Source organism: Neophocaena asiaeorientalis, unplaced genomic scaffold (assembly GCF_003031525.2).
Source record: "Neophocaena asiaeorientalis asiaeorientalis breed wild unplaced genomic scaffold, Neophocaena_asiaeorientalis_V1.1 scaffold1644, whole genome shotgun sequence".
Lineage (NCBI taxonomy): Eukaryota > Metazoa > Chordata > Mammalia > Artiodactyla > Phocoenidae > Neophocaena > Neophocaena asiaeorientalis.
The window spans coordinates 89,045-113,942 of NW_020171908.1; the positions used below are offsets into that span (position 1 = coordinate 89,045).

The 24,898-nt window shown below is 46.2% G+C and overlaps 1 protein-coding gene across 1 annotated transcript in view; it reads left to right on the forward strand.

Moving 5' to 3' along the window:
- MYLK4 (myosin light chain kinase family member 4) overlaps window positions 1–24,898 on the forward strand; it is an 80,654-nt gene that overhangs the window by 36,847 nt on the left and 18,909 nt on the right. The window contains exon 3 of the mRNA XM_024741840.1: window positions 23,841–23,919. Within this exon, the coding sequence (XP_024597608.1) occupies window positions 23,841–23,919 (79 nt within the window). The remainder of the gene's footprint in view (window positions 1–23,840; window positions 23,920–24,898) is intronic.

The following is a 24,898-nucleotide window of genomic DNA, read 5'->3' on the forward strand; positions in this document are numbered from 1 at the left end:
CTGCATATTATGATCACATAGGAAATCTTTAAAAATGCCAACATCCAGACCACATGGCAGACCAATTAAATCGTAATCTCAGGGACTAAGATGAAGGGATTCGTATTTTTTGAAGTTTCCAGTGTTTTGTGGAATAATTCAATGTTCCTCCTCTGTTGTCTTAAGATCCAGCTTTCCTGGCTGTGCCCAGTTGATGACCACTTACCCATCTGCCTCCAGTTTCCAAAATTCTATTTCTGCCATGTCTTCTCTTGTTATTTTTTGACCTTGTGCGTGTGTGTGTGTGTGTGTGTGTGTGTGTGTGTGTGTTTGCCGTTTCACAGATCCCTTTACTGCTATTTTAATAGGGTCTGAAGAAGGAGCAGAGCATAGAGTAAGACAGGGAGGAAAGGACACTTTGAGGAGGTCAGTTTTAAACTGGAAGCGGCCTTCTATTTCAGTTCTAGTGTATATTGACATATGTACAAATATATCAGCAGAAATTTATTTATTTTTTATTTTTGCGGTACGCGGGCCTCTCACTGTTGTGGCCCCTCCCGCTGCGGAGCACAGGCTCCGGACGCGCAGGCTCAGCGGCCATGGTTCACGGGCCCAGCCGCTCCGCGGCACGTAGGATCCTCCCGGACCGGGGCACGAACCCGTGTCCCCTGCATCGGCAGGCGGACTCTCAACCACTGCACCGCCAGGGAAGCCCCATCAGCAGAAATTTTAGCTTCACTTCATTTATTCAGAAGGGGCTACGAGCTCAAAATCAACCCAAGTTTTCTTTAAATATGAGAGCACTGGCACCACAGTCAGCTATATAGTTAAAACCTCACGTAGTCAAACTTCACTAATTTATAATTAGTGATAATGGACTTGGATGAAGTTTGCCTTTCTCCATTTTTTTAAATTAAAAAAATTAGTGTAAATGACACTGCAGATTGGTAAACTGGTTAAGAGAAAAAAGATTCAAGGATATTATTAGAACTTATGCAGAAAGACAGAAAGTTCCTCTGATTACAAATGCTCTACTGATGTGAGTCTGATTTGCTATGCCCTGAGCTGCACTTTGTTAGCTATTAATCTGTATTACTGAAGTAACAGAACTGAAATAAAATCCTTGCTTCTCTTTAAGCAAATTTCATAAATCTTTCTTTTTACAGACTTTTCGTCTACCTGAACTTGGAATTGTGGAGGGTTTACTCTAATGAAAATAACAGAAAGACAAACCATGAACTGTAACATGTCATTTACAATTAAAAAACCACTAAACACAGGCAAGGAATTCGAGGGCTATAAAATGCCATGCATTTTCACAGTCAATGAATACAAAATTATTTGGCGCATTCAATTCTGTAGCTAGATGGGAAGTTACTATATTTAGTTGCTTTCAAACTCACAAATTCACCTGTGAGACTGGCCCTCTTTTCGAGCTCTCAGGGGGAAATGGTGCCTCAGCCTTCCAGCCCCCGGAAATGCCATTGGTTTGTCTCTTTTTATTATGACCAATTGCTCTGTCCTCCCTCCCACCCTCCCTCCCTCTTTCCTTCTTTCTTTCCATCCTTCCTTCCTTCCTTCCTCACTGATAAACATCCAGTGTGCTGGTCTTTATGCCTGAAGCTGACTGGAGTGCTTTCTCCCATGTGTGGGTGGATGTGACTCAAGGATGTAAGCCCAGATTTAGCTGCACATCCTGCCCTTTGAAGAGTGTGTGTGTGTGTGTGTGTGTGTGTGTGTGTGTGTGTGTGTGGAGTACCGGCTTTCCCTTAGAAGCCCTGGGACTCTGCTTGCGCCTTGCTGGCCTGTCTACAACAGCAGTCCTAAGTGATGTCAGTGGAGTAAAAGAGAATGCAGAGAACTGGCCTTCAAAAGTCACTTTAAGGCTCCAATGAGACTAGTGACATTCAGCCTTATGAATGTAAAATCTGAAAATTCACAGACTCCCTAATAATAGCAGCTATACCTCTGCTATTTTCTCTTGAGAAAATACATGACTAAAAGCTATCTTTATTCACTGATTCTTTCAAATTGGTCTGACTTTTACTAACTACACCAATGTAAACAAACATTTGAACAATGGTAAGAGTTAGTACGTGCCCATGTTTAGTCAGTGTATCACTTAGGAATTGTAGGTGACTTCTAGAAACAGAATTCTAACTCTGGTGAATTAAATACCTGAAGGTTTAGACCCTGACAGTCAAGAGGTCCAGGGGTGTTGGTTTACAGCCAAGGTCTCTGACATCCTCTGGCCTTTTCTTCATGGTCCCAAGGAGGTTGCTGGAGCTCCTGCCACACACAACATCTGCTTTTGCTGCAGCTTGAGGAATGAAGGGCAAAAAGTTTTCCTTTGAAAGCCTTTTGCTCTTTCATGCTTATGTCTCAGTGGTCACCCCCTCTGCAATGGAGGCTGAAGAATGCAGTTTTTCAGCCAAGCACATTATCCAGGGGTCTCTTAGAAGGGAAGATGAGAGAAGGACATTGGATAGGCTGCTAGCAACCTATGACATGGTCAGTCCAGACACGAGGCTGAGAGTGTGTCTGGAACCATGGGCAGCGAGGGGGTTCTCAGTGTGTGGGCTGGAGACCGCAGGTCAGACGTCCCTAACACTCTATTCCACGGGGCTGGCATCTCAGTGTGCTGGGTTTAAGCATTTCTCAGAGGAGGCAACTCGTAGCAGTCAAAAGAGCACCGAATGTGGAGGCAGAAGAGGTGGACACAGTCCTGAGCTATGGGTCAGGAACTTGGACAAATGGCTTTACTTCTCAGAAGTGCAACTTTCCCTGTACAAGGAGGAAATAGTAACATCTGCTTCTGGGAGGGGGATGGAGATGAGGTCTGTGAAAGCTTCTCGGCGTGGAGTCTCCCACGCAGAGATGCTTAATGTGGCTTTCAACTGAGGAGCCCAGGGTCACAGGCCAACCTCGGACTTAGGGACAAGCAGGCAGGTGTGAGGTGCTGGACCTTCACCTGGAGTCCCACGTGGTGCATGCTGGGGTGAACGGCCACAAGGTCATTTCCAGTGCCAAACGGCATCTTGTAAACTGCTCGACCCCAGAAGCAGGTGCAAATTGGATTTCAAAAAGTGCAAGTTCCCTCCCCGCTGCCCGTCCGCTCTGGAGGTCTGCGTGCATGTCTGCTTTGTATTTCAGGATTTTCATTTTTTATACTGGCTCATTTACAGATGTTTGATCAGGTGTGAACGTCTTCTGAGAAGACTATAAAAAAGCAGTTTAACAAGTGAGTCTGAAATGCCATACCAAGGGTGGGACTTTACACAAATTACGTACTGGACTTTAAAAATGAACAAAGTTTCTCTTTCTTTTTTATTTCCTTGAGAAGCTCCTGGAAGGAAAGTTCAGGAGTTCACTTTGCCTGTTTGGGGCGGCTGTCCAGACGCCCACATCGCCCTGCGTTTCCTCAGACTGTTCTCTTTCCCTGAGATGGCCTTTCCCTCCTATTCACCTGGCAAAAACCTATTTATCTTTTCAGGCCCGGCTCAAGCAGCAACTCTTCTTCAAATCCTTGATAACCCAGGACCCAGGCGGGAGGAATCCCTCTTTCCCCTGTGCTGGTGTAATTCCTGTCTGTATCCTCACTGTAATAGCATCGGGCGTTTGTTGAGAGCTTACTGTGTGCCAGGCACTGGTCTAAGTGCTTTATATATGTTCACTTAACGCTCATGAAAACTCTGTAGGGTAAGAACTGTTATTATCCTCACTTTACAGAAGAAAATTGAGGCATGGAAAGATTAAGCGGCTTGCCCAAGATCGTACAGCTAGGAAACGGCCAAGTCAGGATGGGAATCCAGTTTCTTAAGCAACTATAACACACACATGATAATTATTTTAATAATGTACTTATCAGTTTTTCTCACTAGATTATAAGAATTTTCTGTCAGGGGCTCTGTCTTATTCCTCTGAGCACACCCAGCATTCTATCTTGAATGAATGAATGAATATGTGTACACATACCATGGGGTAACAAATTTGAACTGTACAGGAAACTCTAAAATGATGAGAAATTACTGTATGGCCCCAATTCAAGTTTCTTTTCACAGTGAGCACTGTTAATCATTTCCTGTGATTTCTTTTAGAAATACCAGCATATATGTATGTGATTTAAAGAATTTACCCAAACAGGCTCACTCTTAAACATTCTGCTCATTGCTTAGTATATACAGGGCTATTTTCAACTTATCAAAAATGAAAAGTGATTATGATATTTTGATTAACCGTGATACCTTGAAAATTCCGTCGATTTTGTGTCCGTAAAAATTGTTGATCATTTAAAAGTATTGGTCATAGCCCCAAATCCAGTTTTTAAAATGTTCTAACCACATGGTAGCAACCTCAACTGCTTTGGGGAACAGAGGAAGAAATGAGATAATTATGTCTCTTAGCCAGTGTGCTCTCAGCAGTGCTCACTCAGAATCCTTTCATTTCTGTTATTCTTCTACATTTACAAAGAAGCATTCACTGGAGTGTTTTTCTAAAGGAGCAGAGGAGGGGTGCTGATGGGGGGGCATGGGGGGCTTCGAGCAGAGCACAAAGGCTCTAAAGCCCATGGCGGCCTCGGTCTTGGGAGCCTGGGAGGTGGGTATAACAACCCATGCACCCCGGGCTAGCACAGAAGAGGGTCCATAAATCTTGGACTTTCCAAGGGACTTCAGTGCGCTGAGTTCTTCTACTGTGTGGACATTTCATCTCCTCCTCTGGCAGGGAAAATGCCTTTATTTTCCATATGGTACAAAGATGTACCTCTCTCCGAAGCAGAGTTGAACCTGAGCAGAACACGTTTGTTTGTGATTTCGATCCTACAGGCTGGACACTGGACGCAGGCCTAGTTCACTCTTAGAAGTCAGCAGAAAGCCTTGATTCAGATGCCCTTGAGGGTGTGCTCTTTCCCCTTGGTCACTACAAGCTCCTGTGCTCAGACCTTGGACGCTGCAGGAAAACCGTCACCCGGTGCTTTTCTCAGCCCACGATTGTCTGGATCAGCCTACTTTCTCCTAAGAAAGTTCTCAAACAGTGAAACATATGAAATTAGCTTATATTACTTTTTTTTAAATCGCAGTAAAATATACATAACATAAAACATAAAAATATACATAACATAAAAAAAAAAGGCTCCAGGTTGCAGCCTGTATCAGAATTTCCTTCCTTTCTAAGGCTGAACAATACTTCATTGTATGGATGGACCACATCATCAGACACTTGGGCTGCTTCCACATCTTGGCCGTTGTGCATAGTGCTGCTGTGAACATGGGTGTGCAAATACCTCTTTGAATCCTTGCTTTTGGCTCTTTTGGGTGTATACCCAGAAGAGGGATTGCTGGGTCACGTGGCAGCTCCACGTTAAATTTTTGGGGAAAGTGCCACACTGTCTTCCCCAGTGGCTGCGCCATTTTACGTTTCCGCCGGCAGAGCACAGCTTCCAATTTCTCCACGTCCTCAGCAACACTTACTTTTGTTTCTTTGATCGGCTCCGTGGTGTGAGGGGTGTGGGGTGGTACCTCGCTGTGGTTTTGGCGTATGTTACTTTTCACTCAAGAAAAAGCATGTTTCATTCTGGGTTTGGTGGGAGTGTTTTGAGGAGGAACCATAAAAGCAAAGTTCTCCACCGAATGGTAGCTCAGGGCACATTCATCAACCTATACCTGGGCTCAAAGACGGGCTCCGACCTTTAGAAGGAGCTGGCTGGGAAACCCTGCATCGCCCGGCCGTGGTGAGCCCCAGAGACGTCCCCAGGGATTCCTGACCATTAAATCGTGCCCTGACTCTGGGGTGGGAACGGCCCTCTCTAACGTAACACTGCTGACAGCTTTGGGCTGGCCCTTATGTAAATGGGGGAGTGCTCTTCCAAGTGTCAGGGTCAGGCACGGACACTCCTCCTATTTCAGCGTTGGAGGTGGACTTGACCGAGGCAGTGGAGGAATCCGAGCAGACACCGTTTGTGCAGACAGCTGAACAGGCTTGTTCCAGGAGACCACGCCAACTTAGTGTCTTTGTTGCTTTTCTTTTTCCAAAAACACGTCCACATTTGTCACCGTATCTTAGCCTCTCAATAATCTTTGGAACTAGCGGAGATAAGCCCATTTGACAGAGAGAACCATAGTCTTTGAGATGTGAGGTGCCTTCTGCAGGGGACGCAGTTGGTTAACAGAAACGTCACTAGAACCCAGCATCCTGGCTGTGGACCAGTGATCCATTTGACAGAGATGATCCCCACTGAGAGTTAAGATTTCGTGCATCTGAATAGCCTGCTTTCTTCAGGACTTTTTACGGCTCGAAGCAAAGTATTGCGTGGAGCAGCGGCAGAGGCGCAGCTTTGCGTCTGGCCCTTTCTCCATAGATCCTGGTGGTAAAGCCCAGCTCCGTGAAGATGGGCGCACCGCCCCTGCCCCCGGGCCTCCCTAACCTCAGCGGGTACCACCCAGGGCTCCTCACAAGACTTCGAGACTCAGTCTGGTTAACTGTGCTTAGCTTCAGGTTAGAAACCACTGCCGATGACTCTCAAGATCATTAAAATCAGCTTCTCAAAACATGAACGTCATAGACTAAAGAACTTCCCGGGCCTCTTGTTGTTGCCCTGCTTAGCTCAGGTGAGAGATCATGTGAAGTTCTGTGCCACTGGCGGTGGTCTCTGAGTGACTGGTGTTTTCCTTCTGGAGTTTAAGTGGCCTGAAGTAGACACACAGGTCTGGGCAGCCCTCACCAGGCTATTTGCAAATGTGCAAGCCCACGCATAAATGGTCCATCTTCTGGAATTTACCAGCTGGAAACCTGAGTGGCCAAGAGCACAGGGGCTTATGGACACGGCATGTGGATGCCACTGATAGACAAAGGCAACCAGCTGACTCTTATGGCTTCTCTCCACGGAGGTCATTCCTCAGCTCAGGTGGCCTGTGCCGAATATGAGCCCCAGAGCGTGATGAAGCTGTTGCTACAGGGACGGCAGAATCAGTGCCTGAGGGTTTTAGGTTACGGTGAGTATTAGTGGGAACATGGTGACGGTTTCCTTAAATAAACCAGGGAACAGCAGGCCCTTTTCTGCTTGAAAACAAAAGATAAGAAAAAGCTATCTCACGTGCCAACTCTGATATGTATTCTAATGTATATTTACCGGAAAATGTATAACTTCGATTTATTATTTATGTCTTTACAGAAGCACCTTTTGTCAAGGATACCATGACTGGAGGAAAGAGCTTTTGTTATCATGAAAAACAATGATCAGTCTCATGTTGCTCTTTGGAACGAAATCCTCAGAGCCTACTTTAAAATTATAGACCTTAAAAGTTGCCTATTTCTTTTAAACCAAAGATACCCAACGTTAGCATTACTTAAAAATAGTTTTTAACTAGTGGATAATGTTACGTATGAGATGCCCTTCCAAAGCATCTTTGCACTTTACAGCTTCTCAGATGATACCACCCTGTTAAAGCCTGTTCATGAACCATGGGGCTGACACCCCACAGAAAAGCTCATGCAGGATAGCCAGAAATTTCCTTCCCGTGTCATACTCAAACAAAGTTTGAAAATAAAAAGTCTTTCCCTCATTTCATTCCATCTCTACTGAGCCACAGGTAAGAGAATTTAATGAGAAAATTTGGAAGTAACTGGTGGTTAAGAGTATGTAGGATATGGACCATCTCGGGGTAAAGACAGGGGCTGCTATCACCAAAAATTTTGTAACTTGCATTCATCAAGGAAATGTCGTGCTAAATTCATCTTATTCCTTTTTCTCCTGGGTTACTAAACTGGCTGATGTGAGAGTGCCATGATTTAGATTAATTTCTGCAATTAAGTTTCTTACCACGTCTTGTGGGAAATTCAGAGGCATGTAAACTGGATAACAGAAGAGCCGGGTGAAGTGGTTAATTAGAGAACCATCCTCAATACATGTTAACTCAATACATGCATTGATATGAACCTGGAGCCACGGTCCTCAGTTGCTTTCTGTTGTGGCACACGTGGAGGACGGCTGTGCCCCTCCTGGACTTGTGTCCATGGTTGTGTGCGGGGTACATACAGTCCAGCAGACTGGCCACAGGTCCACCCTGTCCCTCCCACTCAAGAAAACACACCTGGAAACTGGTTAGTGCAAGAGACATTATTCTGAGAATAAACTTACCACTGTGATCTGGAAGATGAAAGGCTGGCAGATTTCAGTACCTGGGACGTTGTTAGTAACAAAGTATTTGTGCTACTATGAGCTATTTATTGTAAGACAGTCTGTGCTATGACTTGGCCCCTTGTCCCTTGCGTCATCCTGTTCAACATTTTAAACTCCATCTTTAAAGAACACTGAGAGGTGTGCTTCGAATCTCCTAAGGAACCCCACGGCTTGGGAGCTTCCACCTCCACAGCTGAGCGCAGGCTGCAGGAGTGAGGCATCCTTTGAACCTGGAGGTGGCTTTCGGTGCCAGAAAACCTATAGACGGCAAAAGCTTTAAATCAGTATTTCAAAGTGGTTAATTTTTTTTTTTTTTTTTTGCGGTACGCGGGCCTCTCACTGTTGCAGCATATTGTGGAGCACAGGCTCCGGACGCGCAGGCTCAGCGGCCATGGCTCACGGGCCCAGCCGCTCCGCGGCATGTGGGATCTTCCCGGACCGGGGCACGAACCCATGTCCCCTGCGTCGGCAGACGGACTCTCAACCACTGCGCCACCAGGGAAGCCCCAAAGTGGTTAATTTTTAAGAATGAAGTTTTGATGCTCCATCTAAAAGGTTCCAAAAAGGTTTTATTTCTGTAATTCTTGCTCCAAATAGACTTCTCTCATAAACAGAGATGTCAAGATGATCAGTCACTAATTGGGTAAATATTTTAAAGAAATTATTTCTTATTTTAATAAGAAATAATGTGTTATTTTATTTCACCTCTGGACGGCTAGTCCCTGGAGGACAGCAATACTGTCTTGCTTACTTCCCTGCTATCGACCCTGGCTGTCTCCTGCACACACCACTGAAGTCTGGTGAATTAAACCCTAGTTCATAAACCTCACAGGGGAGTCTCGTCTGTGACAGAACTCACTTTCCACTTAAGACAAACTTTGCAAATTAGAGGGCAACCAACCCCGGGGCAACTGTTCCTAAGCCTTGACTATACATTACTCAACATGAGTTGCTCCAGAAAATAGACAGGGCGCCACTTAAAATGGAATTTCAGATAAACAATGAATGATTTTTTTAGTAAGGGACATACTTATATTAAAAAATTATTTGTTGTTCATCTGAATTTGAATTTAACTGGGCATCCTATGTTTTCATTTGCTGGGTCTGACAAGTCTAAGCCTTTAGAAAATGTTGAAGTGAGGGTCCCACTCTAGAGACTTGGATGCAGTTGGCCTGGAATGGGACACCAGGGCTGGTATTTTTCAGAGGCTCTCCAGGTGATTCTATGGTGCAGCTGGGGTTGCAGGTCACTGCCCTGTAATGTGCATTTCGACCTTGAACCTGTTCTCAGGGCCTTCAGTTGTTAAGCGTCCGCCTCCTTTCCAAGGTATCCTGGCCCTTAGCTTCCCACAGGCTGACCTCAGGGATCAGTGGACCCACAGGCTTGGGGTGAAGCAGGAAATGCTAGGCAGCCTTGACCTCTCTGCCCTTCCTTAGACAGAGGAGCTTTATTCTAGGAAATTCTCCCTATTAGAATTCTTGGGAAATGCAGTGTCTCTGCCCAGCCACTGGGCTCCTTTCTGTACATCAGGCCATTGCGTGAAGCTGCTCCGGACCTCTACATGGTTCTCAGATGTGTAGCTCCCCCCGTGGGCACCCTGAGTTCTCATGTGAGCCTCCTACACCTGAGTCCCCAGACTAGAGCACCCCATCTCCCAAGGAGATCCCAGATATTAGGACCAGGCTTTGCTGGTCCCCATTTCAAGTTTCGTTGTGTGTGTCAGAGCCAAGTCTAGATCTTGACCTTGTTGGGCTCCCCCCTAGAGACTATTGCTGCACCCTGGGACCCAAGCTTAGCATCGGGGCCCTATTCACCATGAGCAGACCTTTCAGGATTTGTTTTCCCATTTGGAATTCCCATTTGGTTTTCTGTGCTCACTTGTTGGAGTCCTGGTACTAGTCGCATGCCTGAACGGTGGAGCTTGCCATGGCCTTGAGTCTAAGGTTGGTGAGCCTCCTCTGAGGGCTGTACCCGGTGGGAGGATGGGGGACTTTAGTGCAAGGCTCAGGCCTGGCCCTGGCTTGTTTTCAGCCGGACCCTGTGGCTCCCTGGCAGATCTACACTTAAGACTGTCACAACGCTGTTGACAGAGCCTGGTATCACTGAAGGCAAGCCAATGCAGGTGTAAGATGTTGGGTTTTATTTTAGATTTGTACCGTTTGAAAGCCTTATAGCATGGCAAAATGTTGAGATCTAGCAATCATTGGGATTATGGGATTAAAGACAGAATTCTGAGATCATTTGTACAGAGTTTAGCTGAAAGTGTCGGTGAGTTCTCTAAGGAGAATAAACCAGGGCTCAGTGCTCATAGATGTCAAATACACCAGGGGACGGAGAAGCCTGGTAGATGAAGGCCAAAGCAGGAAGAAATGCCAAACAGCTCTCAGTTCCTGGTCACGCGTGAGTCACGAGGACCACTAAAGGGATGAGGTGAAAACGTATCGTCTAAGAGAAAGGGTGTCATCTGAACACTGAGAGGCACACGGCTTACACAGGGAGGGTTTAGATTTTAACTTTTAGATATTTTTACAAGTGCCCTACCAGAGGTGCTCATTTAGAAAGAAACCAGATAATGTTTTCAAGGATGTGAGCTGTGTAGGGAAAATACTGAGGTGTCGCAGTCAGAAGGCAAACCCAGTCTTAATAAAGACTTCTGCACTGAGGGAGCCGGGTGGGGAGGAGACCAGAACTTTTCACTGGAGTTGGAGTACAAAGTAAGAAGCCAAAATATTAAGTGGAAGGAACACATAGTCCTGAATATAAACAAGACACAGCCCTGTGAGAAGCTGAGAGCTGGTAGAATCCCTGAGCATCTTAGTACCTAATTAACTCCTGGGCTACCTGAGGCTAATGAGACTGATGGCTTAGGTCACAGCACATCTGAGAGTGGACAGCTCCTTCTGTGCTGTCACTGGAGGGAATGGGAAGGTGAGACGTGATTTGTTTTCCTTTTTTCACAGCCAAAAGTCATGGTGACAAAGGCTACATTGTATGGCAAATCAGTGACGTTAAACTTTGATTAAGAAAAGATCAACTCTTTGGTAACCTCTGAAAAAGTGGTTTGAAAAACTATTGAAAGAGAAGGTAACAAAATGTAATGCTTGAAGGCAAAGTTAAAAAACAGAGTTTTCATCAAAGAATATCACCCGTAAGAACACATTTCTATCATTTCCAAGCACAAGTATGTTTATAGATTCAGTCAACTTTCCCAAGTTTTTTTTTTAGTTTGGAGCTGGTGTTCTTTGATTAGTACTTGAATTTAGTAAGGAAACTTATTTTAACATTATTAATTATTAAAATAAAACATTGTTTAGAGGAAGTATATTTACATATAGGGTTAGGATAATTCTATCAAAATTCTTATTTTTAAATTTTAATAAAGATATTAGATCATCTGGGGGAAAAGGTTATGTACACTTTGAAGATGTGAATTTGGTTAAATCAGTGTTGATGGGACCGAGATTTAATAAAAATATGGATGATTATGAAATGCATATAAATGGTATGCTATTTCATTAAAAATTATATATCTGTATTATAAAATAAACTAGTCTTAGTTATTTAATCACTTGAAAAAACCCCTAGATTTTAGGATTTTGAGTTGAGGAATTTTTTGCAGCTGGAGTCCTCGTTTTATAGAATGTGGATTTTTATAGGAGTTGTAATCCTCATCTGGTTAATTTTCTTTAAAATTAAAAAGAAAAAACCACTGCATTTGACTTTGACATTAATTGTCATAGCTTTTAGTAGAGAAAAAAATTTGAGGTGATACTAAGACTAGAAGTCATAAAAAGTACTTAATATTTTTTATAACATCTACCTGGAAACAACTTATTTATTTTTAAATAATGCTACTTCTCCATTGAATAGGAAAATTTGGTGCCAATACGAGTAATTTTGTGGGAGTGAATAGAAAATGAACAACAGCAAAGTAATAGCATGTAAAGAAATTTTCATGTTCAGATTTGACCGATGTTGCTATAGTAAGTTATGTATTTGTGTAAATGTACTCCACCAATAATGAGGTCAGTTTGGAAAATATATTGCTCATAACTGAATTAAATCAAAATGAAAAATGTTACAGTGATTGTTAAATGCCAAATTGAACTGGTCTCGTTAAATGTGACATTCAAGTATGTTTCGACTATTGCCTAGATTTTAATACATGAAAATAATGAGATGTGACCAGAATAGATGGAAAAAGTTACTTCTATTTTTTTTTCTTTTCTTTTAGCAGCTTCTCACTTCACAGTTCAGATGTATTTTCTGGAATTTGATGAGATAGCCTAGCCTGTGAACGTGAGCATACCGTGCCTCTCAGTGAACAGAGGAAAAGAGCAAACGAGTATCGGCCCCTGTGGTTTTATATGAGCATTTTGCTCATGACTTTTACCTAAGGGGGTTACCTTTGTGTGTCAGTCAGGTTCACACAGAAGAAAGAGTTCATTAAGCACGTTGAGGCGGGCACGGCTGAATGGAGGGAATGTAGATGGAGTACGGTTTTATACGAGGTTCCTAACTGAAAACAGACTGCAATCCTACTCTTGGAATACCCATGACTGCACTTTGCAGCTGTGATCGTGCAGTGCTGCGGCCGAGGCCGGCTGTCACCTCATCGGAGGCACTCAGTTATTTACTGCTATTCTGGGCGTAGTCTAGCAAACGGTCTCCAGGAAGGTGGGCGAGCAAGTGTGCGCTGTTTTTGCTTCCTACGGCAGTACACGACACAGGATTTTGCTCTCCTGAAACCCACAGAGAATTCCATGTGGGGCCCCAACAAGCCAAGGAAAGCAGACCAGCCCCTTCTAGTCCTCAGGCCCTGTACACTGCAAGCCTAGAGACTCTCTTTAGATACCTCCTGCAGGTGCTAATCGAGTTTCCTTAATCCTGTCCATTATCGTGTCTTATTTGAGAAGAAGTTTTTCCTCCAAACAAAAATCGGCACTTTAAAGTTTACTTGACCTAACTCTGTCCTTCTCACTCTGGCAAACCGGTACCATAGCACAGGTTAATGCCTATGCTTATACCAATTCCTAACATAAACTCATCTATAGTTGCCTATTCTTCTAAAAGTCACAGAAAACTGCTTTGTAATAACAAATGGGATATTGAGAGCTGTGTGTACATTTGGAATATGTACTGTGGTGGGTGGATGTTTAGTGAGAGAAAACGAGGACAGAGTCCGTACTCCATGGAGCCCTGTTAACACTTGTAAGGATGAAGGTGTTGTAGGAAGAAGCACCAGTATCATCCAGAGCCACCCGTTTTAGCAGAAACGTTTCAAATATTATTAAAATCTCCTATAATTGGGTGGAATTGGGAAGAATCTCGTTTTTCTCATTTTCAGTTGAGCTGATTGGGCTACATGCCCTTCAGAGTCTCTTCAAATGCTAAATAGATTTTATGATTTAGTAAGTTTTCTATTTCTTTGTCTTATTTTGAACTGTTAAAATACTGGGTTCTTTTGTGGTACATTGTGTGGTTGGGAATACAGAACAGTTATGTATCTAACCCGCCTGACGGTGCAGCAAACTACTTCCATTATCTTAATTTCCTTTTAAAATCTAAGTTAAACCTGTGACGTTTTGTCTAAGCTGATTTTTCCTATTTCTCCTGGTTCTGCCTTCAGCCACTGTGGAAAGTAAAGAGCTGATTTCCATAATGAAAAATGCTACCTTTTCGCTTGTATTGGTTTTGTTCATCGACGCAGCAATCTCTCACCTTGGCAAACAAGAGAATGTTATTCTTATTTGAATCAGTGAACGAAGCTCCCTGTTTAAACAAGGAGGACAGGCTCATTGCCAAGGCTGCCCGAGACTGCAGATTTGCAAAGGAGCTGACGATGTGCGCGTCTTACAAGCCCATCCCCGCATCACTGCCTCTCAGCGATGCTGGGGAAGAAACAGGACTAACCCACCACACTCCCTTCCCCTTGGAGAGGGGGAAACGGGCCTCTGTTGGTAAAGTTCCCAAGAGACCGCCCCCTCCTCGTGTTGACAGGGCCTAATGCAGTGGGGAGAAGCCAACGCCATTGAAGCAACGCCCCGCCAGCTGAGAAGTGGAAAATTAATATCACGCAGCCAAACAGACAAGCACACTGCTTTCTACGGTCTGCCCTAAAGACATTTCCGCGCAGGCATCTGGTTACTACTAAACCATCATCGCAACAGGAGATAGATTCCAAGGGTGAAGGTACTTGACAAAGCCCCCAAGAAGCGGCTTCGTGCCAACAGACAAAGGTTCGGAGTGTGCTCTCCAGCTCTACCCAGTTGCAGTCTAGATCCTGTGGCATCGTAGACTTTGAGACCTGAGGCAGCATTAGAATAACGTACAGGCTGGCTCCTTAATCCCAGGACAGACACAGTGAAGGACTGCAGTGGCAAAGGCAAAGGCATTGATTTAGCACCTATTTTAGTGTTGGGCTACGTGATGTACAAAGAGATTTAATCAGACATTTCAAAGGAGATAGCTGCTGCTCTCTAGGCAAAATTGCTTCATAATCCTACGGAAGTAAAATGTAGCAGTGCTGACACCCTAACCTCTTCTCGTTTCCTCTTCTCGTCGTTGGAAGTGTTCATTAAGTGTCTCTGAAGCACATTAAGGAAGTTATGGCCAATACAGAGGTATGAATAATAGCTCTGAAATATATACGTTAAGCAAATGATTTTTATTAGGTATGAGACATTTGTTGGGAAAGTGGTAAAATGATACATAACTGGTGACACAGCGGTCTGAGCAGAGCACGGGCTTCCTGTCAGAGGTGCAGGCCCGCAAAGCCCACTGCGTGAGCGTGGGGACTTCTAGGTGGCCCAGGAGCCTGGGAGCTGGACGTCTAGCCTCATACCGAGGAGGATGTACTAAAGGATATAATAAATAGCTCAGCCCTCACGATACGTTTTATACAGGTGACTGAGGCGCTCAGCAGATACCGTCTGGCATCAGCTCCCCCCACTTACTCATCGATCGATCGATCAGTTAATCAATTGATCAAGTACAGAGTTAGACGCTAAGGACACCGAGGTGTCTAGGCAGGGTCGCTATGATAAATGCATGATAGATGCACAGCCAACACACGTGGAAGAAAGACTGATTCCTCTTTCAGTAAAAGGCTAAGGGAAGGAGTGTTTCAAGGCAGAATTCACAACGGGAAACCTTGGGTACGGTGTTGAATAATGAGTAGGAATTCCGTATGGTTCCTCAAAGTATGGCCCCTGGACCATTTACATCGGAATCACTTACAGAGTTCGTGAAGAGTGTGCTCGGGCTCCAACCCGGAGCTACTAGTGAAGGCTGTCTGGGGCAGGAGCTTAGCAAACTGCAGAACCACTGCCCCAAGGCCTAAGGCAGCAAAGGAGGTGCTGGTAGAAACACCCACGTCCTCTTCACTCGTCACACACGGCTCTCCCCTTGACTGTCAAGGCACACTTTCCAATTTCCCACTAATGATAACTCGTAGGGGTAGCAAAAATAAAATTGCAAGCCTTTATCCAAATATTGAAAATTGTGTAGCCAGGAGTCTGCCCTTGTGCCCAGGGGCACTCATATGTTATCCCTGTTCCCTGTGCGGGGCTTGAATAACTGGGAGCTCAGTCACTCGCCCATCCGAGCAGGGACACAGAGGTCCCCGCCCCGCCAGGTACGGACTCCCGAGTTGTTGGGTCTTAGGAAGGTCCAGAGGCTGGCGGGGCGGCTGGGTCAGGAGCTGGGGGGGCCCCCTGGAGGTCGCAAGACACCCACTATTTACCAACCGGTATGGAAGCATTTCCCTATTTTAATGACTGGTATAAGTGCTCGCTGAATAGTTTCCCGTACATCCACAATAAGACAAAAGACAGGTAAAAACACCAAGAGTTCGATAAGGTATTTATGTTCTCCGTAAATTGAGGGTTTAAGGCTACCTTAGGAGTAAAAGCACAGACAACTAGACCGTATCAGAGGCCATGTACTGTCTGTGGGCTTCTAAATCTTTGTTTCATAAGAACTGGGCTAACTAAAATTACTTTTGTTCCTTTTAAAGTCGACAGCTTGCTATAACCAAGTTAGAGCACTTGTGTTAATAACCCTAACTGTTCCGTGCAGGTTGGAGCTGAGCAGAACAAATCCCTAATTCTCTAGAGTTTCCACTGCGACAGTTTTCATTGTCCCTGTCTTAGCTGGGGTGGCTGTAACAAAATGCCGTGGCCTGGACGGCCTGAACAACAGACATTTGTCTGTCACAGTTCTGGAAGCTGAAGGCCTGAGGTTGGGGGCCAGCATGGTCGGGCTCCGATGAGGGCCCTCTCTCGGGCTGCAGACAGCCGCCTTCTCCGTGTCCCCACGTGGCAGAGGGGCAGAGGAAGACCCTGATACCTTCCTCCTCTTATAAAAACACTAATCTCATTGTCCGACCCCGCCCTCAGGACCTCATCTAAACCTGATCACTTCCCGAAGGCCCCGCCTCCTAATACATTCATCCTGGGAGTTAGGGCTTCGGTATATGAATTTTGTAGGGACGCAAAGGTTCAGTCCGTAGCAGGACCTTTACACCTCAATGCTGCTTTTGTCTGTGGCCAGAGCTCCCGCCATCAGTGGAGACCCCAGAGGTGAGTGGCCAGTTCTCGTCACGTGGTATCAAGGCTGGCATTCTCTTCTGAGTCCCTGTGAGGACCCCTGGGTCGGTGTCAGGATTCTGGACACCCTGCGGAAGTCACTAGTGTTCAGCACGGTGATGGATTCCCCCGCCTACGCCCCTCAAGGCCACTGGCTTCCAGACCAGCTGAGCTGTGTCCTGGCTCCGCCCCCTTTCCCTCCCGCCCCCCTCTGAGCTTCCCCAAGCGTGACATTCGCTCATCGTGGATGGAGGCAAGATTCAAATCAATACAAGAGGCCGTGATGAATATTGTGTGAAAAGTTTCTTTACACCAAGTCCTTACGTGTGTTACCTAGGCCAGCGCTTCTCAAATGTTAGCGTCCACGGGAGCCTTGCGGGATCGGTGAAAGCACAGATTCTGATCCGGTGGGTGTGGTGGGGCTGACGGTCTGCATTTCTAACAAGCTCCCAGGTGGTGGTGCTGGCCACGGACCTACTTTGAGTAGAAGGGACCAGGCAACTAAATGTTTGGGGATAGTCATAACAGATGGGTTTATACCTACAGAGTTTGTATTACATTCCACATTCAGAGACTTTTTGAGAGCTTCGCGGCTTCTCACTGTTTTTCAGAGACAGCCTTTGAAAGCCACTTCGCTTTGTCGTGTGCTTTCAAAATTTGCTGCCCTGGGGAAGCTGTGGAAAGGCGAAGCGCGAGGTTAAATACTTCGTTCAGTGAATCTAAGTTCAGACCTCCGAACTTCCCTTACCACCAAGGGACCACACAGCCCCTCCCTTGGGGAGCACTGGGCCCCCCGGGAGGTGCCCGCCTCCACGAAGGCCCGTGGGGGGCATGGGCTGAACTGCCCACCGCTTACTCGGAGCAGGAGACAGGGGAGGGAGTGATAAAAGCGAACCTAAAATAAAAGTTAACAAGCAGCCTGAGAATACCATGTGAAATGAATCCTTACAAAACTGTCTGCAGCGCGGAGAAATCAGGGAGTTTTATTAGGTGATGATAAAACGTAGTAAACTTCATGTGAAAACATTCCAAGGTCGGGTCTTGTGTGGTATAAGAGAGGAATTTTACTAAGTAAGGCTCATTTAAATCAAATGAACATCAAGGAGCTCTAATCCCATTTATACCTGCGTTTGAAACTGGTTACACACACACACACACACACACACACACACACACACGCCGTTCCTCAGTGACTTTGCCGCCCGGTCTGAAGTGCCAGGTTCTGTTCTGGGAACAGAATCCCAAGAAGGCAGAAGCCTGCACTGATTCGGGGTGTTCAGACACGCTTCTGCGTGGAGTGTGTCAATAGTTCTGCGCCCTGGAAGGTAGTGTTCTTCCACTTCAGCCCGAGTCTCCCCTCTTCTGCTCACCTCCATTTTGGTGGAGGAATTAAATCACTGGCCATGACTACATTTGGACCAGCAGGCCGGGTGGAGGATCCGGGTGGAGGATCCGGGCGGAGGGTCCCGGGCGGAGGGTCCCGGGCGGAAGGTCCCAGGCGGAGGGTCCCAGGTGGAAGATGCGGGCGGAGGATCCAGGCAGAGGACCCCGGGCGGAGAGTCCTGGTTGGAGGGTCCCGGGCAGAGGGTCCCGAGGGGCGCTTGGCAGCACGGGCTTTTTCTTGGCTCCCCCCACCCCGATCCCCCCGAGGTCAGCTTGGGGGAGCTGTGGTCTTCGGGGCTGTGCCCCAGACCCATTTCCACACGTGCCCTGGGAGGCAGTGGTCTGCTGGGTAATCGTGCACCCTGGGGAGGGTCAGACCCTTGAAGGTGGGTGGGAGGCGGCATGGGTAAAGGGAAACACGAGCAACATGGTCTGCCCGGGGTGTTGCTGGCCTCCACACTCTGGTGGGGCCGCCCGGGCGGGGAGGGACCAAAGCGCCTCCAAAGCCAGAGGGGCGGGGCCGGCGCCGGCGAGCCGCGGCCCCCAAACCCGGCAGAGCCTGACGGTCCGTGCGGGCCTCAGAGCCTCCGCGTCCGGGCTCCACACGGGCAGGGTCGTGAGATTCCCTGGTGGGCCCTGGGCGCTGATGGCTGCCGGACGGTCCGCCACCCCGGGTGGCCGAGAAGCACCAGGTCAGAGCGCGGGAGAGTCTGGGCACGTGGGAAGTGGGGTGGCGCGGGGCCGCAGGCAGAGTCTCGTCGGCAGCTTGTGTGAGAAGAGCAGGTACGCCTCGGAGGGCTGAGCAGTCCCTGTTCGGGGCAGACGGGGAGACGGCGGTGGCTAGGAAATCAGAAGATACGGATCTGGCATGAGACGTCTCAGATGAGCTCGTCCATCAGCAGTGAGACGAGGGAAAGTCAGATCCTTACGACCCAAGTACCCAATGTGACTGGATCTTTAGGAGAAGACTTTTAATTTGTTCCAGGTTAATTCTAACCAGTTCTTTTGAATCGACAAAGCCAGGCTGGAGAGGAGGGTGGAGGAGGCCTATATAGTCAGTAGTCTGCGGCTCTGGTCCACAGCCTGGCCCCCAGGCGGCAGGGCAGACCAAGGGCCGGCCTCTCGCGTAACCCTGGGTCTGCACAGCCCTGCTCAGCACCCACGTGTGGCCACGGGGCCTTGGCCGCAGCAGGGGTTGTGGAGATAAGAAAACTCAAAAGTGTGTTTAGATTAAGTAAAACCTGTGGTCAGTGAGGAGTAGCCTGACAGCACCTCTGAGCAGTGCGGGCCCCCATCCGTCTTCTCTGGCTGGAGGGGCTGTTCCCTGTGCAGTGTGCCGCCTTTTCGTGGAACTGTCCATGCATCTTATAATCAAATGAAAGCAGGATTGCCCACGTCTCTTCCCTTGACAGAGCCTCCGATTAGACTTTCCTGAACCAATGCCTTTGATTCCGGGCTCTTTCTTGACATACACCTGTGAGGAGTCCTATTTCCTTGGTTTCTGGATGAAGCCTGTCCCTGGAATTGTGGACACACCAAGAGGCTTTAGTCTTCTGTCCGATTATCTCCGATGTTTTCCGCAGCCTGGGGAGGGTCCACTCGCTGTGCTCTGAGGTCAGGGTCAGCACTTGCCTTCCTGCCAACGTCAGGTCCTGTCCTACCAGACGCTGCACATCACAAAGGGGGTTGTATCAGCCAGGGACTTTAGGGGCCTTCGCCTTAATGCCCAGGGAATCTGAGTGTGCCCTGAGGATGAAGAGAAGTAGATTGCTCTCACAGGTGATCTCTACAATCATCTTCTGTGCTCAGACGAGGAAACACGGTTTTAATATTTCTTCTGAAAATTCCTCTCTTTGTCTGCTTTTAGCCTCTGTTTTTCTCTCTCCCCCGCGAGGATTCTAATCAGAGTTTAACAAGGTCATTACAGTTGTTGTAATTTTGCTTTTGTATGTCTAAGGCATAATGTTAAAATTACCAAACATGTCCATCTTGGCAGCTCCATAAGCAGTAATATACCCTCAGCTCAGGATTTATGCCGTTAGTTTAGTCGTGGCCCATTGTGATGTTAAGAAAACAGTTTTCTGAAGCAACTGTAGTCCCCAAATGCAGGGCTGTGGGTGTCACTTAACATCAGCTAAGTGATGCAAAGGATGTGAGAGTTAGTGGCAGGGTGCATGTCAGGTTGTGCCTGGGTGGTCCGGCTTTTCAGTGATGCAGCCTGACACACGGATGTTCTCGCCATGAGACCACCATTCCGGAAAGCACTTCTTCCTTCGTGCACACGGGCTCACCAGGCACTTCTAGAACCCTGACCCTTCGTGTGGTGCTGGGGAAGAAGAGGTGTAGGGAAAGGTCCATACCCCCGGGGCGGGGACAGTACCATAACCCAGGAAAGGATCGTCCAGAGAAGGCAGCAACCATCTCAGTCTTTCTGTTATTTCAAAGTTAAAGCCATTTCAGGCCTGCTTTTTAAAATAGATTTTTATTGAATGGGAATGAAAGAGGGATTGGGCAAAGTTGTTCAATCGAATTAATTTCGCTTTTGGTTATCCCACCACTCAGGAAAAGTAGGGTTTTAGTGTTGGGCTGGTGAGGCTGGTGGTACACGGCACACACCTGTGCACCCGTGTTGCTTCCTCTAAGGGTCTCGATTCCACGGCAATAAGCGAAACTACAACAGAGACAGGAGTGTGAAGTGCATGCAGTTGGTTTACTCTGTCACAAAGGTCGTTTGAAGAACGAATCCTGACCTCTTAAAAGCAGTGCTTTGTAGAAGGTGGAGAAGAGTTTGCAAGAATTGAGCGGATAGCTGTAATTAGGTACTTGCCCTTGAACCCGCTAATCAGAATGGTTCTTCTCTAAAGCACATATTTCAGAAAAGCAGAATGTGGGAAATAGTGTCACCTAGAGGAGTGGTCTCCGAAGTAGTCTGACTTTTCACTGCTATCGGCAAAATATCTTAAAGCATATGGCAATATTTTACTCTATTTATAAATGATATAAATGGATAAGCAATACATGTATACATATTTTTATAAACATTTCATATATTACAGACATAAATTATATGTGCTCAATATTACTAAGACATATTTTTAAAAGTAAGTAAAATATACATTTGGAAAGAATGGAGAAAGAATAGAAATTAGTTCTAACATTTCCTCCATGCCCCTCAAAGACTAGCTGGACAAGCTTGGGAACACAGGTCCACTCAGGACACCAGCCCAGGAAATGGGACAGAGTAGAGAGAGCAAAACTGTGTTTTGAATACTTGGGTATTCGGGCCAAATCACCTTTCTTTCCCGAGTCATTCTACATCCACTAATATTATAAAAGGAATGGGGAAATGGTTACAAGAGGAATCCATGGGGCTTCCCTGGTGGCGCAGTGGCTGGGAGTCCGCCTGCCGATGCTGGGGACACAGGTTCGTGCCCCGGTCCGGGAAGATCCCACATGCCGCAGAGCGGCTGGGCCCGTGAGCCATGGCCGCTGAGCCTGCGCGTCCGGAGCCTGTGCTCCGCAATGGGAGAGGCCACAGCAGTGAGAGGCCCGCGTACCGCAAAAAAAAAAAGGAATCCATGTGCAAATATATGAGTAATGATTAAGTGAACAAATTAATGAGTGACTGTGAGTGAAATGGGGCCCTCGTGCTCGTCCGGTCCGTCAGCATGAATTCAGCAAAGGACACAGTGTCTGGCCTGATTTTTTTATTCCTTAGCAGACCGTGATCATAATCCTTCCAGCACCGACCAGTCCTCTTTAATCAGTACAGAATACGTTTGTTTTTGGAAAACAAACAAGATGTGCTTACACACCTGTACTTCCTATTTTAGCAACTTCTACATATAACTTGGAAACACTAAGAATGAACTTCATACTGAAGTCGCTGCCCAGAAACAGAAGAGGAGAAATACGTCTTCTGTTTTTCGGGAACTCTTCAGTTCAAAGGTCCTCTAGATGTCAGTATGACCTAGGGAAATGAAAATATAATAGCCTGTGGCAATGAATAAAGACCTTCTTACGTTATCTAAATGGTGAATCATATCTGATATATAATTAAAGGAGAAAATGGTCTGGTTTGGAAGCCTGTTTCTTACCTTCCTCAGAACTGATAGCTCTCCTGTTGGTCAAATCAGAACACTGTACCCAGAGAGCGCCAGCACATCCTGTGGGCACCCACCACTGACACTGAGACGTCCCTGGAGGCAAACGCCTGGAGGCTTACAGCCAAATTCTCAATTTTACATATTTTGATAGATTGAAATTAACTGACACACCAGCTGTTTTGTTGGTTTTTTTGGTGTTTTTTTTGGCAGTACGCAAAAAATTAAGTAGGAAACTGATGAGAAAAAATGTTTAAGAAGGGCTTCCCTGGTGGCGCAGTGGTTGAGAGTCCGCCTGTCGATGCAGGGGACGCGGGTTCGTGCCCCGGTCTGGGAAGATCCCGTGTGCCACGGCCGCCGAGCCTGCGCGTCCGGAGCCTGTGCTCCGCAACGGGAGGGGCCACAACAGTGAGAGGCCCGTGTACCGCAAAAGAAAAAAAAAAGAAAGAAAGAAAGAAAAAAATGTTTAAGAAAATGTTGCAAGCTATCCTGGGGTGGGAGTATGTGCTGATTGCTGTGCAAGTATAGAGCAGGGAAACTAAAAGACATTTTCCTGCCTTTTCACTTAAAAGAGAAAGTTCCGAACTCCTGGGCTTCTAATCTCTAATTTTGGTTTTCTGCAGAGTTACTAAACATGCCTCTGTGTTTGAAGGTCCTTATCTGAAAACTGGAAAGGCTCTGAACCTATGGGACTGCCCTTTGGATTGTTTAAAAGCACATTTATAATTTGTCTTGATATCTATGACCTGCACTGACATGGTGTTTCATGCTTGCAAGTCACCCTCAGGCAAATTTTACTCTCTCTCCAAAGAAAAAAAGACTGATTCTTTGGACATCCATACAATTTCATTAACTTATAACGTATAACTTCAGAACTTATGATAATTTGGGTGGGTTTATGTGGTATTTAAAAAGGGTTTGCTTAGCTAATTCAGAGAAACCAGGACTGTGAAAAGAATGTTTATCTCCTTAGAAAGGGGCCATCTGTTCTAAGCACTGTAGAAGCCCCTTTTATAAAAGCTTACTTTACTCTCCTACTTTCTGGTTTACAAAACCCACTGACATATAGCCTCTCATTTTTATTTGATTTATATGTGAACTATATCAAGACAATGCCAACAGAGGTCAAGGGTGACAATCGCGTTACAATATCCTTTATCTATCCATGAAGATGGGCCTTCTTCTACAAACAATGCCAGAGTTTTACAAAATTTCTTCGAAAATAGTGAGGTCATTTGCTTTCAAACACTCTAGTCTGTACAGGGCTTCATTAATTCCGACTGTTCTACCCTCTAAATTACTATTTATTTTGGTTTTTTTTCTGTGTTTGAATTGTGTAATATAATGGTTTTCAATATGGGGTGAGTTTGCCCACCGGAGACATTTCGCAATTTCTGGAGGCATTTTTTTGGCTATTACACCTGGGTGGGGGAGAGTACTGTGGGCTTCGGGTGGGCAGAGGCCAGAGATGTTGCTAAACATCCTATAATCCTTGTGACATTCCCCATAACAAAGAATTCTCCAGCCCCAAGTGTCAGAAGTGCTGAGGCCCAGAGAGCCTGGTGTGACGTGTAACTCACATCACTCATTACTCAATCGTGTGCCCACAGGCTAAGGAGCAGGTGTGCTCACACCCTGGCCTGAAGGAAGCAGCACCAGACAAAGTCAAAAGGACGGCACCTGCCACAGGTAACCTTTCTATAAGACTAGATAATTGTGGGTCAAGCTCTGTTATACAAGTCGCGAGGTTGTTCTTGTTCAGAGGAAGTTACATGTTCGTGATGCCCTGTGTCGGGTGAAGTGCTGTTTGAATACCTTCGTTTGATTGGCTTTGGGTCCTACTAGTTACAAACTAGAAATTCTTTGGAGGCCCAGCTGTCGGTCCACTGGTCACGTTTTCTCCTACTTTGCTTCCCCAAAGCTTTTATCTGCCAATAAAGAGAAGCCTGTATAGAGATGCCATTCTGTGAAGCCAAAATGACACCGATCACATGCGTCCTCCATTAAAACACTGTGTCCTATGGTGGCTTTTAGAGAGATCTTCCCGGAAGAACAATCTGAGAAAGAAACGTTTAATAAAGCTCAACACGAAACAGGCTTAGAAGATTTTGCTGTAAGAAATTCCACAGAGCCAAGGGAAAGTGAAGACGGGAGAGTCATTTCATGCCCAGAGAGACTGCGCTGACAAGAAAATAATAGCTCTGGGGATGATAAGCAAGGCTCTGCCGATAAAAATGAATGGCCAGTGTTCAAAGAAGAGAAAAATGGGCTTCGTTCTAAGGAAAAGCCTGGTGACCGAGAAGCTAAGGAAAAAGGAGAATCCGAAATTCCAGATGAAACAGGGCTGGACGAGAGTTCAAATAAAGAGCAGTGTGTTTATAGAACTAACAGTGGTCAATCCTATGAAAGGTAGGGTTTAAAGCATTTGCTTCCACAGCTGACGTTTTCTGCAGATCTATGCGCCGTTGCGATTTAAGTCCATATCGAAGGATAACTGAAGTGACTCTGCTTTAAAGCAGTGGGTTAGAAGCCACTTGCCCAGCTGTGTGGAGTTTTCTTGGCCACGTTTTCTTGCCGTTATTTTTTCTTCTTGCCTGTGACATTTTCAGGCATTTTAGTGTTTTCTAAGTCTTCTACCGAATGATAGATGGATATAATGATTAGTAGA